Genomic DNA, 14,810 nt, shown 5'->3' with positions numbered 1-14,810 from the left:
GATGTTATGCCCAGGTGCTGCTAGCTTTTCGTCATCCTATTCTTGTTCTCCTCCCACTCTCTCCTTCTTTATTTTTTGTACTCTAGATCCCTTACTTTATCTTTTAACCCAATGTTTACCCCCTCTGTCCTCCTCTCTCGCTCTCTCGGTCACTCTCTCATGTTCTCCAGGACTGTTGCTTGCCGATAAGATCCTGCAGCAGCTGAGAGTGCCCCTCATTAAGTAGTGTGCTTGCCTGGAAGCGTATCCCGTTCTCACCTCCAACATGTATGCTGGGTTCTGGGAGGGTGGAAAGGATACCTGTCAGGTACTGCATCACTTTAAGGAAAACACAGTCTTACTTGTGGTTTATCTTGTCCACTTTTCAGGGGGACTCTGGTGGGCTTTTTGTATGTCTCTCTGCTGGTCAGTTTGTCCAGGTGGGAATCACGAGTTTTGGGAAAAGCTGCGGTAGAGAAGTCTTCCCTGCAGTCTACACCCAGGTGGCCCACTACATGGTTTTCATCCAGGAGATTGTTAACTCTGACACCAGGCTTCTGCTGAGGCCTAGGTCAACCTGAATGTTTATAATAGGACAGTAGTCCATTCCTCTTTTATATTCTTCTTTATCTCAGCTGAACCAAAATCTCTAACTTTTGTTTAAAGGAATAGTTCACCGAAATTCACAAATACAAATTGACATTACAAATTGACAATGGTTTCCTTACCCTGTACGCAGTGTATGGACAAGGTATGGCAGCAAGCCATGCTTTGTTTTTGTTTACCTTGTGTGGCTCAAAGAGGTTACTGAGTCATGATATCGGGACTATTGACTTGGATTTACAGTGCCAGGTTAACAAAAACCAACACATGATCGCTGTCATACCATGTTCATACTGATTACACGGTAAGGAAACCAATATGTAATTTGGAATTTAGGTGAACTATCCCTTTAAATCATGCATCAATGTCCTTTTAAAGGCAGCATATTGGTACTGATTGTGAGTGTGACTTCTTGACTGTGACTATTCATACTGCAATAATTATTGAGTCAACTCTGAAAGAATCAACCTGTGTGTGAGTCTGTTGTTTTAACTGCAGTCAGTGTGAGGCTGATATTTTGTGACTGTTCAAATGTGGCATTCATTGCCGGTCAGTTGGCATCTACAATATTACTGTATTCCTTAGACGAATGTGAATCGTTCTTTTTCATGTTTTTATGGCTTCAGCATGTCATGCTGTGAATCCACAAGCATTTTCTGACCCTGCTGTCACATATAATAGTAGTTACACCCCCACCTAGCAGTCTCTTTAGAGCAGGCTGTCTGCCCGAACAGGATATCACAAAAGTGCATTTAGCGAATATGATTTTTTATTTCTATTTCCAGTGTGTAGAATATCAAACATTAATAATCTAATCTAAAAGGTCTTCCTCTAGTGTTTTTTTCAGTCGAGAGAAGAAGGCACATGTACTTAGGAATCATCAAGGTGACAACACTGAATCAGGAGGGGCAGTCTGGGGAGGAGGAGCATGTAAGCAGTGGGGGGGGAACAAAGAGCTGGAACTCTCAAGCTCAGCAGTGAATGGGGAATGACTATCGGCAGAGGATCACAGATTCTTCTCCTGGGAGATTTTGAGTGCTAAAATAAAAAAAAAAGTGACAAAACACAAACTTTCCTGAACTACACAATGACATAACAGTGACATCACAATCCCAAAGCAAAAAAAAAAAAAAGTGGAAGAGTTTTGGGAAGAAAAGAGTAACAGGAATAGGCCCACGAAGGGGGCGGGGTCAGGACAGAACTGTATCAGCTGAGTGGATAGTGTGGGTCTGGCTTGATATTGAAAGGGGTGGGTCCATACTTAATAGGCGTGGTTGGCCACATAGAGGGATTCTCCGCCGGCGGCGCCCTTGTCTCCGGAGGAAACATACTTGCCCTGACAGGCCTTGCTGTTGTTCTGTAGAGAGAGAGAAGAAAGTAAGATGGAGAAAGAGATGGTGTGAGAGAGAAAGCGAAAGGGATAAAAGGCAACGATTAGTACAGACCCTCTGTCTCCCCACACATGGAGCCTTAGCTCCACTTGCTCTTGCTATCTCAGTGTTATAGGAACATTCGGTACACACCACATGGCATTACTTTATTAGGATTATATGGTGTATGTAGTACTGTCTAGGACCTGTCACCTTATCCTAAAGACTGTAGTCCAGGGCTGTCCAGACTGTAGTCCAGAGTTTGCAAAAACAAATGACCACCAGATTTATAGGCTACAAACCATCATGATATCATTCTGTCAGGTAGGCCTACTTTGGAGTCAACATTTAATTGGGAAGGTTTTTGGGAAAAGCCTTAAAAATAACTATTTTGGCATTCTAACTGGCTACACAAACACAAGCAGGCGTTACAAAAAAGGCGTTACTTCTTCAGAAAGTCGCAGGAAATACGAATCAGTGATGCATTCTTTTTATGAATGATGACAAACGAGTTTAAATTGAACTACTCTACCGCTGTTGTTCTCCTGTAAGCTGCTTCATGGGACAACCAGTTGTTTGAGCTGCATGCTCTTGCTACCCGACAGATGACATTCTGCTCAATTTGAACACTGAGTGTAGGGAAATGGAGCATTTAGTTTGGGCTCAAATAGAGGAGAAAATAACCATTTATTTTGAAAAGCAGTAATTTTTCAATCATGTCATTAACTGTTTTATCCCTCCCTTGTAGTACCAAATTAAGTCCAATCAAGTGATTGCAGATCACTCAAAAAACAAACCTTTGCTACGAACCGCCTATCAAGAATTTTTGCTAGATTTGTGTTGGCTTTCTTGTGGCGGCAATCGCGGAAAAAAGAAACAATCTCCTACCTAAGCTCACATACTCTCTTGAGAGCATTACCCTTGCTTAGCCACCTAACATCATTATGTAAAAGTAGATCATGATGACTACGAAACAAGCGATGTTCGTGCGGTGGCACTGCCAGCTCTGATTGGCTATATGTTGGGGGATATTAATTGACAGCACTTACTGGGTGGGACTACAGGAAAACAGATTCTCCTACTGGAGAATATCGACAGAGGGCTCATTTTGGCACTAAACTTCATATATTCTTTTGGATGTTTTAAATTAATGTTCAGAATTTATCAAAGGGGTGGCCTGAGGTGGTCTAGCGGTTAGGGACACATATTTACTGTGTTGGCATGGATCCAAATCCGGCCCACGCCTTTGTGGCACAAACCTCTTTACAATCTTTCCTGTCTTTCTCTCACTGTCTCTAACCCCAATAAAGAAAAATACACAAGGAGTGGGAATGCCCCACTCCTTAAAAAACATTAAAATAATTGATCAAAGGCTCATTATAAAAGTATAAACCGGATGCTAGTTGAATAGTCCTGCTGTAGTTTGTTATCACATAGGGTCGCAATAATTATAAGAAGCTTGTGACGTAATGCCCATGTATTTCAGTTTGTATTCACTGCTACTGTTGAACTATGCACAAGGTATCATTAGGCTTACTATATAAATGCCTTCACCTGACTCAGAATGTTAACAGCTGTGCTGCATTAGGGTCACTTGATAGATTGGGAGTTATCATGGTTAAAAGTGAATCTAGGAACACTTTGATAGCCTGGTGCAATGGAACAAATGTAATAATTCCGAAAGTACAAACCCCGGGCACTCACGGCAGGCAGGCTCAATGAAACGCTCAATCAAAGTATTTGAAAGAAAACAAATACTACTATTTGAACCCAGGTCTCAATGCCACCCATCGTATCTCCCTCCCTCCCTCATGTTCTTCTCTCTGTGTGGGTCATACCAGGGCTCTCTTGATGAACTCCTCCTGGCAGGCCTTGCCGTTCTCTGGCTTGCCTCCCCAGGCCTTGAGGGCGGAGGCCTGCAGGGCGCGGCCATAGGAGAAGGTGATGGCCCAGGGCCGGTGAAGGGGACACTGGTTCATGGCATTCAGGTTGATGGAGGCCTCCTCCTCAGACTGGCCGCCAGACAGGAAGGTGATGCCTGGGGAAGGATGGATGCAGGGAGACAGGGAGAGGAAGGGTAAGATAAGAGAGGGGGAGTGGATGTGTGTGGGGGAGGAGGGTTGTGTGTGTGTGCATGTGTGTGGAAAGTGGATTGAGTGAGTGCGTGTGTAAAGGACGTCATGCTGCTTGCTTAGTGAGTACCACTTCCTTCCGATTCGGGACACATACCTGGCTCGAAACCAGGGCCTCTGCTACACAAACACACGTGAGCGTCCTCCCTCAAGCATCTCTATGGGTTGCATCCCTCAAAAGCTAGCTGAGGAGTAAGTGTGCTACACATGCGTGCATGCATGTGTGTGTCCATATTTCTATACATTTCTCCTTCTCACCAGGCACAGCCGGGGGCACGGTGCGGCGCAGAGCGGTGACAGTTGCCATGGCTATCTCCTGGTTGCTGTACTTTTGGGAGCAGGAGTGTCCTGGGGTGACCATGTTGGGCTTCAGCAGGGTGCCCTCCAGGTATACATGGTGGTCAGACAAAGCCTTATACACTGCAGCCAGAACCTGGGGGGGAGGAGGGGGAGAGAGAAAGAGAAAGAGGGAAAGACAGGGGACAGAGAGCGAGAGACAAGGAGACAGAGAGAAAGAGACAAAGAAAGGAAATAGAAGAAATAGGGATGAGACAGACAGAAATAGTTAGAGATGTTGAAATTGATTGATTGAATGACTGATTGATCTAATGAGTGTTCCTAGCCTACCTTGACTAAGTACGCTCTATTCCAACACCCACACTAGCACACTAAAGTTGCATTTACACAGACAGCCCAATTCTGACATTTTTTTCACTAATTGGTCTTTTGACCAATCAGATCAGATCTGAACAAGATCTAATGTGAATAGATCTGATGTGATTGGTCAAAAGACCAATTTGTGGGATAAAGATCCGAATTGGTCTGCCTTTGTAAACACAGCCCACTTAGAAGGAAGCAGACATGCATTTTAAGTGGCATGCTAGAATAGCCATTGGAAGGTAGCCATTGTTTTTCTGTTAGTCGGTGCGATCCCTCACCTTCTCAGTAACATACTGGCAGCGCTTCAGGTCATGGTCTCCGTCTGGCAGGATCTCGGGCTCCACGATGGGCACGATGCCATGCTAGGGAAGGGCACAGAAGCATGGCAACCAGCGTCATGACTACAGAACAGACAATAAAACTTTATTGGTCGGGGTGTCTGTGCCCGGCATATCAATGGCACCGGATTTGGCTACTAGGCACTCAAGCTAATATGGCTAAAATAACTACAACTCCTTGATAAGTCATTATAGTGGTGATATTGTTTTTTGAAGCAGAGATGTGAAACATTTAAAATAGAAATAATACAATTGTGGAGATTGAGTGGGGAATGGCCAAGTGTGTGCAAACTAATTTTATGTGTGCCAATATGTTCCCACATGTTCAATGTATGTTTCTTGCTCTTTATGTGTGTGTGTGTTTGTCTCACCATCTGGCAGATACTGGCGTAGCGGGCCAGCACGTTGGCATTCTCCTTGATGGCTAGCTCTGAGGGGGTGGTGTCAGTGATCTTCAGCACACAACGCCACTTAGCAAAGTCAGCTCCGTCCTTTTTGTACTGGGCACACCGCTCGTACAGCCCATCCAGACCTGAGGGAGAGAGACAGAGAGACATACAGAGAGAGCGAGAGACAGACAGGCAGAGAGAGAGGGGATGGATATGTGTAACATTATGAAATAAACATGACTCGACACTTTGTTCCAGTTTCACTCTTCAAACCATCCCCTGAATAAAATCTGCATACGTAGCAAAGTTGAGCTCAATACTAGAGGTCAAAGGTTACTTAGCCCCGGCCCACTGTTGTCTCTCACCCTGAGTGGTGGTCTCTCCGTTGGTCCCGGCCAGGGGGACGACACCTTTGTCCACCTTGATGCCCACCACCATGTCTCTCTCCTTGATGAGCTGAGGGAACAGCTTGCCGTCGTCTGTCTTCTGGTACAGGGTCTCATGGAAGAAGATGACTCCGCCGATGCATGGCTCTACGCGGTCGGCCGTGAAGAGGAGCTGGCGGTAAAGACGGCGGTTCTCCTCGGTGTTCTCAGCGTTGATGCTTTGGAAGCGCTTGGCCACGCTGCCTACAGGTGGGTTGGAATGGGGTTAAATATTAATATATATAAATGTAAAATATTTATATATTCAGACCCCTTCCCTTTTTTTTTTATTTTGTTACGTTACAGCCTTCTTCTAAAATATATATATTTTTTAAAATCATCATCAAACTACACACAATATTCCACAATGACAAAGCAAATCAGGTTTTTAGAAGTACCTTATTTACATAAATAGACCCTTTGCTATGAGACTCGAAATTGAGCTCAGGTGCATCCAGTTTTCATTGCTCATCCTTGAGATGTTTCTACAACTTGATTGGAGTCCACCGGTGGTAAATTCAATTGATTGGACAATATTTGGAAAGGCATGCAATCTTGGTTTCAATAGACCAGAGAATCTTGTATCTCATAGTTTGAGAATCCTTTAGGTGCATTTTGGCAAAATCTAAGCGGGCTGTTATGTGCCTTATATTGAGGAGTGGCTTCCGTCTGGCCACTCTATCATAAAGGCCTGATTGGTGGAGTGCTGCAGAGATGGTTGTCCTTCTGGAAGGTTCTCCCATCTCCACCCTTCCCCAGATCTGTGCCGCGACACAGTCCTGTCTCGGAGCTCTACGGGCAATTCCTGTTCGACCCGCCTTTTCATGTTGTTCACGATCAGCTCTTTTGTCTTCCTCACATTGAGGGAGAGGTTGTTGTCCTGGCACCACACTGCCAGGTCTCTGACCTCCTCCCTATAGGCTGTCTCATCATTGTTGGTGACCTGTTGTGTTGTCAACAAACTTAATGATGGTGTTGGAGTCGTGTTCTGCCACACAGTCGTGGGTGAACAGGGAATACTGGAGGGGACTAAGCACACACCCCTGAGGGCCCCCAGTGTTGAGGATCAGCGTAGCAGACGTGTTGTTGCCTACCCTTACCACCTGTGGGCGGCCCGTCAGGAAGTCCAGGATCCAGTTGCAGAGGGAGGTGTTTAGTCCCAGGGTGCTGAGATTATGTAATCTGTGGATCTGTTGGGGCGGTATGCGAATTGGAGTGGGTCTAAGGTATCCGGGAGGATGCTGTTGATGTACGCCATGACCAGACTTTCAAAACACTTCATGGCTACTGATGTGTGTGCTACGGGGCGGTAATAATTTAGGCAGGTTACCTTCGCTTCCTTGGGCACAGGGACTATGATGGTCTGCTTGAAACATGTAGGTATTACAGATTTGGTCAGGGAGAGGTTGAAAATGTCAGTGAAGACACTTGCCAGTTGGTCTGTGCATTCTTTGAGTCCACGTCCTGGTAATCCGCCTGGCCCCGCGGCTTTATGAATGTTGACCTGTTTAAAGGTCTTGCTCACAACAGCTACCGAGAGCGGTATCACACAGTCGTCCATAACAGCTGATGCTCTCATGCATGCATCAGTGTTGTTTGCCTCTTAGCGAGCATAAAACAACATTTAGCTCATCTGGTAGGCTCGCGTCAATGGACTGCTCGCGGCTGGGTTTCTCTTTGTAGTCCATAATAGTTTTCAAGCCCTTCCACATCCGACGAGCGTCAGAGCCGGTGTAGTAGGATTCAATCTTAATCCTGTAGATGCTTTGCTTGTTTGATGGTTCGTCTGAGGGCATAGCGGATTTCTTATAAGCATCCGGATTAGTGTCCCGCTCCTTGAAAGCGGCAGCACTTATTGATGAAGCCGATGACCGAGGTGGTATACTCCTCAATGCCATTTGATGAATCCCGGAACATATTCCAGTCTGTGCTAGCAAAACAGTCATGTAGCGTAGCATCCGCGTCATCTGACCTCTTCCATATTGAGCGAGTCACTGGTACTTCCTGCTTTAGTTTTTAATTATAAGCAGGAATCAGGAGGATATAATTATGGTCAGATTTTCCAAATGGAGGGCGGGGGAGAGCTTTGTATGCATCTCTGTGTGTGGAGTAAAGGTGGTCTATAGTTTTATTTCTTCTGGGTTGTACATGTGACATGCTGGTAGAAATGAGGTAAAATGGATTTAAGTTTGCCTGCATTAAAGTCCCCGGCCACTAGGAGTGCCGCTTCTGGACGAGCATTTTCTTGTTTGCTTATGGCCTTATACAGCTGGTTGATTGCGGTCTTAGTGCCTGTATCGGTTTGTGGTGGTAAATAGACGGCTGCGAATAATGTAGATGAGAACCCTCTTGGTAGATAGTGTGGTCTACAGCTTATCATAAGGTACTCTACCTCAGGCAAACAATACTTTGGGACTTCTTTAATATTAGACATCGCGCACCAGCTGTTATTGACAAATAGACACACACCCCCGCCCCTCGTCTTACCAGACATAGCTTCTCTGTCCTGCCGGTGCATGGAAAATCCCGCAAGATCTATATTATCCGTGTCGTCGCCACGACTCGGTGAAACATAAGATATTACAGTTGTAATGTGTCGTTGGTAGTATAATCTTGATCGTAGGTCATCCATTTTATTTTCCAATGATTGCACGTTGGCCAATAGAACGGATGGCAGTGTGAGTTTACTCACTCGCCTACGAATTCTCAGATGGCAGCCCGACCTGCACTCCCTTTTCGTCCATCTTTTCTTCACGCAAATTTGGGCCCATTCCCAAGACAGCAGTATATCCTTCGCGTTGGGCTCTTCCAGTTTGAGTTGAGTAATCGCTGTTCTGATGTCCAGAAGTTATTTTCGGTCCTAAGAGACGGTAGCAGCAACATTATGTACAAAATAAGTTACAAACAACGGGGAAAAACTAACAAAATAGCACAGTTGGTTAGGAGGGTTAGGGTTAAAACGTCAGTCATCCCCTCCGGCGCCATTCTACACGCCATATCTTTGATATGCCATGTATGAGTGTGTTTAGAGGGTGATCTGATCCGTGTGTGTGAACTCATCGGCAGTCCTCTACCTGTGGACTCATCGGCAGCAAGGATTCCTTTGCCGGGAGCGACGATCTTCTGAGCAATATCACTGAGCTCCTTCTTCTGCTCCGTAGAGAGGAATGGGAATGAGTGAGGCATTGTGTTACTGAGAGAGAGAGTGCAAAAGCGAGAGGGGAGTTGGGATTGAGGGGGAAGTGAAGGAGAGAGGGGGATGAATGAGGGAGACATGGAGGGAGAGAAATCATTGTTATAAATCATTCTGTTGAAAGGATTATAGATGCAGTGTTTGTAGCATGGACGGTTTATTGCCACTGACTCAATCAACTGTCATAGCAGCATCATAAGGTATAGGCCTGGGCCTATGCTACTAAATTACCTATGTGTATTATGTTAAATAATAGATTAACATTGGTAATCATAACCATACTGACATTCTTGACAACCCTCGCTAGCTTAGTGTCTATTCCAAGCGGTTATCATGTAGCATGGCAGCCACTAGTGCGCTTTATAGATCTCCACTATCTTCTGAGCTTGACGTGCATAGCCGGTAATCACATGCGGAGCCAGAGGGGTGTCCGGGGTGGCACTGGACACCCCTGACATCTGATTGGCCACCCCGGGTGCCACCCCAAAATTGAATTCGCTACTGGCAGTTTGATGCTGATTGACATCTCATTTCACCTCTTGTTGAAAGAAGCATTTATTTTGACTTTTTCAAATCGAGGACGAGGAAGAGTGAATATTAACGTTGGTTGCGAGATACAGAAGAATAAGAATAAGAAGAACATACAGAAGAAGAGAGAATATATCCACAGCTCCACAAGATTTTTTCGCGATTGGCGAAAGCATCATATTTGAAGTAAGTTTTAAGGTTTAGCATCAGGTTTAGGTTTCCTGAACAACCTTTACGAACGTTGAGTCGCTGTGTAAGTTAATGTTAGACCTTTGGCTCCATTAACAGACAGTTAATCAGATAAGAGAGATCGGTTCCCAATTTAGCCAAACATTATGTTTACATCTGTGCTAGTAATACACGCATATACAGTGCAGTGTCGTAAGTTACAGTATATGAATGTTTAGCTCATGTGGGATAACTAGTAGGCTACATCTGTCAGTGTTCAGCAAGTTAACATTCAGCAAATTTGAAATCCATTATCTCAGATTTTCGTACTTGAACTCAAAATGAACAATTGTTATTATAAATCGGTTAACGTTACTTAAAAGATCACCACCATTTGCAGATAGCCTGATTGCTATCGTAAAGGTATACGAAATGATAGCTAGCTAAGTTACTTACTGCAGAGCAGGGCTAGCCCTGATCTGACTGGTAACTTATGCTGGTAGTTGATTTGTAAGGTACAGTTATGATAATGGGGATTTGTAATTAAGATTGAGATTGGACTAAAATGTGGGTAATTGGATGCTGTAGACCGTCTTATTTTTGCATTGGGTCAATTAAACATGGGAAGAAAGGGAGAGATATCAGACTTATTTTCAAAGAAGCACAAATGGGCAGATCAGGTGCAAACAGACCCCAGGCCTTGCATCACCACCGGACTCCAGAGCAGCTCCCTACCTGAGGCTAGTCAGAGTCTGTGTGGTCAGACATCACAAGGACCCAGTCTACCACCACCGGACCCCAGAGCACCTCCCTACCTGAGGCTAGCCAGAATCAGTGTGGTCAGACTTCACAAGGATCCAGTCTACCACCACCAGGTCAGAGCATCTACCAGGCAGTCAGTCAAATGCCCAGTTCAGAATTTAAGTTAAGCTTCAGCTTGTAATAGATGATTTTGTCAGATTAAGCCTCACTTTAAAATGTTGATTGATGTGTGTTCTTATTTTGATGGCTGTGGCATTTTTATTTTGATTATACACTAATGGTTCTGGTGTTATGTTAATGTATTAGATGTATCAAGTAGAGGTCGACCTCTACTTGATACAGGTCTTCCATGAGCTATTTAGACTTTGTAAGATGTGTGTTGTTACACCAGTCAGTAGTGCTTCTTGCGAGAGAAGTTTCTCAGCTTTAAAACTGATTAAAACCCACCTTAGGACAACGATGGTTGGTGACGGGTTAAGTCACCTCGGAATCCTCAGTGTTGAGTCAAGGTGAGTACGCTCCCTCAAAATGGATGAGTTTGTGAAACATTTTGCCAGTTCTCACCAGAACTGCAGTATTATGCTGTTTTAAATCTACCTAGGATAATTTGGTACTTAGGCGGTCCCTCTGGTCATGATTAAAACCTGCACCCAAATTATTTGTATTTTTCAAGTCCATTTCTGCTTGATACCTGGTACGTCAAATTGCAGTGTTTTTTTTGTCAATTAAATGTTTTGTAAATAAACTGCAATGTATGTAACACACAAATGCTATCTTATCTCTTTGGTGCTTGAGCTTTATTTTCTGAAAATATTTTGGATGTTCAGACCCAGATTGTATATTCATGAAAACAGAGTGACCCAAGTCTCTCCAGTATGTGAGTATAGTGTGTGTGCGTGTGTGTGAGACAGAGAAATAAATTGAGCTGCCAAGGTAGAGACACCGACTGACTATTCATAGTAAGTTAAAGAATTCTAGTGAAGTAACCTTTTTGGACCACACTATCTGCCACATTGAAGAACTCCGGGTCAAGTGAATTATCACTTCTACCTCTAATCAGCAATCATAGGATTCATTCATGCTCCTTGGATGCCAGGTTAGGGTTACACACACGTTTTCTGTCATGGTCTATGGACCCCCTGAAGTAGCCGTGGCCACCCCCTGTATAAAGCCACTTCCGGTGATACACACCCCTGCGACCGGTTAGTACATGGCTGAAAAGGCTTCAATTTCGTTCTTAACTAAATTTAATGGCGAGAAGGCGAAAAAAAGGTGAAATAGGCCTACTACGAACTTGTCGCCGAGGGACACGAGAGTATTACCTACCCCAGACGATAGAGTAGATATAACCCACTAGCAGCTGTCCAGGCTAGTTATCACGATGAGACTCCGATATAACCTTGGTCTGCCTATGTGCGCCATCGGAGGAGAGCGTATGATTTCTCAAACAAAAGCCTCTCAAATATGCTGGTGAGCATTTCAACCGTGAAAACCGACATGACACTCGTTTGAAATCTCATTATACATCCAAATCTTCCCTTATAGCCAGTGCGTTGCGCTCTATAGATTTTTCACATGCCGTGCGTACGTGAGCGATTCGCTTTTGGCATCCGTTGATGTAGGCGTGTACACGATGTTCTGATCGTCTTTTGGCGAGCGCTTGTGTGATATTTCTGGATTTATTTGCGCGCTATGAACAGTTTACATAATATGCGCGTTATTACATCCCCTGTGAATTCGTAGGAAGCGTTACTTCCGCGTCTGTCCTTGCCATTGCATCCGTATGACCTTGTAATACATTGGGAGTTGCCGATAGGAAGTCACACGTTATTGTAATACTTAAACAACTACAGACATAAAATACGACATCATTCATACATCATATTTATACATACATACGTAAGTACGTATGTATTACATATTCAGCTTGAGGCTTATAAATACAATAATACAGTAATGTCTGCTGAAAATGACATCATCTATCATAACTAAGGATTAGTTGATGGAAAAAAACTTACCAGTTTATCTGCGCGATAGATAATAGAGCAAAAGCTGTACGGGTATGAGGAGGAAGCGATGCGTTCTGTTGCAATATCAGGCAATGAAGGAGGATGTCTAGTATTGTTAAACGTCTAGTGACAGGGGAAGGCCAGTGACGAAAAGAGAGCCTTGCCTCAGACCACGTACAGAGACTGTCCAATCAAAATGCACTATGAAAGATTGACATATCATTCTATCCATAGTCCGGAGAAAACGCTTTTTTTCTGGGACAGTGGTTGGCTCACATAATTTTGAGTACCGGAAAAGAAAGAAGGCGTGTTTTGGGAATAACCGGGTGGAAGGGTTTGTGATAATGTACGTGACGGATCTCACGTGCATAATGCATGCTCTATACGTGCCCCTTATATACAGCAGAAAGGCATTGCAGTGGTGCCGCAGTGAGTCACGACTGCACCATAGATGCGGAATCATCCTCAATCTAGACCTGCTATGAATGAATAAACCTATTCAATTGAAACCTCAGAGACTTTATCAACATCAACTGTTGCTGCAGATTTGGCGTGAGACTGTTCATGACGATGATAGTTTACATGGCATAAGAATAAACCTTGGTCATAATAATCAATTAAATTGAATTACTAGAACCACTATATACAATAAATACAATATGATGATGACAAGATGTACAGAAGATTACTGGCAGCAAAGCTATTCAAAATGTGTCCTATTATAGATTTACTGTAGCCTGTTCTAAACTCTCTGAATGCACAATGTTGCATCATCATCTTCACCATTCATTACTCCATGGTCTCCCTCTTTCGAATTTCGTTTCTAACTCTGCTCTCCTTCGCTCCCTTCACCCATGTCACCATCCCTCCCTCCATGTTACTGGTGTGGAATATGATGTGCTGGTTTGGTTTGGCCATGTTGATGTCAGCCTAACATGCTGACCAGACCAGACGTGCGCGAGTGTCGCAAAATAAATGTAGAAATCCATGTTATTCAATTATTGCACCCACACTGCTCGCGCCCGCCAACGAGCGTCTGCGTTGCCAAGGGCTAAAATAGAAGTCATTCCTATTTCTGACACAGATCACGCTGCAAGTCCTGCCTCTCCCATCTCCTCATTGGTTTATAGAAGCAGGTACCCATGTGTCATCTCCTCATTGGTTATACCCACGTGGGTGATTAAAAGATTAATTGTTTTGCCGGTCGTCGTGGTAATACTATAAAAGTGTAGATGCCAATCACCATATAAGTTCAAAGATGAAAAGGCCTGGAAGGAGGAAAGATGACTAGAAACGATTCAGTTGGCCGTTTTATGTGTGGATTAGTTGTCGGAGTTGAGGACCTTATGCATTTCAGGTAAAATAACAACTCGATGTTTACATCCCAGAACAAATTAGCTAGCAACAGCAAGCTAACTAGCTAAATTGCCATACACGTTTAATGCTTTTTGACCTGTCCCCAAATTAACGTCATTGGTTCAGAGTTTGTTTTGATATTTTAACCTGTGTGTCGTGATCGCGTTTGGTGTAGGGGGACAAAATAAATATATGCACGTGTAACCGATGTGAAATGGCTAGCTAGTTAGCGGTGGTGCGCGCTAATAGCGTTTCAATCGGTGACATCACTCGCTCTGAGGGCTTCCGTGGCTTTTGTGGCGCGATGGCTAACAATGCTTCGTGGGTGTCAGTTGTCGATGTGTGCAGAGGGTCCCTGGTTCGAGCCCAGGTAGGGGCGAGGAGAGGGACGGAAGCTATACTGTTACATTGATGCTGTTGACCCGGATCACTGGTTGCTGCGGAAAAGGAGGAGGTCAAAAGGGGGGTGAGTGTAACCGATGTGAAATGGTTAGCGGTGGTGCGCGCTAATAGCGTTTCAATCGGTGACGTCACTCGCTCTGAGGCTTTGAAGTCGTTGTTCCCCTTTTGTGGAACGATGGGTAACGATGCTTCGTGGGTGTCAGTTGTTGATGTGTGCAGAGGGTCCCTGGTTCGAGCCTGGGTCGGGCCGAGGAAGTTATACTGTTACACACGATAGCACACGATGGTGCACGCGCGCAGCCGGTTTGGATTCCGTATTAGCCTCCATTGGTGCAACGACTTGGAACACAGCGAAGGGATCACATTCAGCACCATCATTACACATTGGAACAATGTTTCCTTAAATGTTCAGAAACTTTGGTAATATAACATTGGTAATATTGAATTCAGTCTGTGTGTGATGTGACCTTTGGCACAGTCAGACCACCATCTTACA

The 14,810-nt window shown here is 44.4% G+C and overlaps 1 protein-coding gene across 1 annotated transcript; it reads right to left on the bottom strand.

The window, feature by feature from the left end:
* Positions 1–1,333: 1,333 nt before the first annotated feature.
* LOC112252008 (fructose-bisphosphate aldolase A) lies at positions 1,334–12,719 on the bottom strand. The gene is made up of 8 exons (XM_024422879.2): positions 12,566–12,719; positions 8,971–9,089; positions 5,837–6,100; positions 5,454–5,614; positions 5,023–5,106; positions 4,343–4,517; positions 3,791–3,990; positions 1,334–1,939 (listed from the first exon to the last, which is right to left on the bottom strand). The coding sequence occupies exons 2-8, from the start codon at positions 9,080–9,082 to the stop codon at positions 1,844–1,846; spliced, it is 1,092 nt and encodes a 363-aa protein (XP_024278647.1). The 5' UTR covers positions 9,083–9,089; positions 12,566–12,719; the 3' UTR covers positions 1,334–1,843.
* Between the last annotated feature and the right edge of the window lie 2,091 nt (positions 12,720–14,810).

This window comes from Oncorhynchus tshawytscha, linkage group LG01, assembly GCF_018296145.1.
Source record: "Oncorhynchus tshawytscha isolate Ot180627B linkage group LG01, Otsh_v2.0, whole genome shotgun sequence".
Lineage (NCBI taxonomy): Eukaryota > Metazoa > Chordata > Actinopteri > Salmoniformes > Salmonidae > Oncorhynchus > Oncorhynchus tshawytscha.
Note: the sequence above shows the minus strand (reverse complement) of the source record. Positions and strands in the feature narration are given on the sequence as shown.

What these genes read in the sequence shown, in the direction of transcription:
- LOC112252008 (XM_024422879.2), bottom strand. Translation starts at nt 9,082, where the DNA reads ATGCCTCACTCATTCCCATTCCTCTCTACGGAGCAGAAGAAGGAGCTC. An exon ending in CGGAGAGACCACCACTCAGG is followed by an intron (nt 5,615 to 5,836) that starts GTGAGAGACAAC and finishes TCTCTCCCTCAG; the next exon opens with GTCTGGATGGGCTGTACGAG. An exon ending in GCCAGTATGTTACTGAGAAG is followed by an intron (nt 4,518 to 5,022) that starts GTGAGGGATCGC and finishes CCTCCCCCCCAG; the next exon opens with GTTCTGGCTGCAGTGTATAA.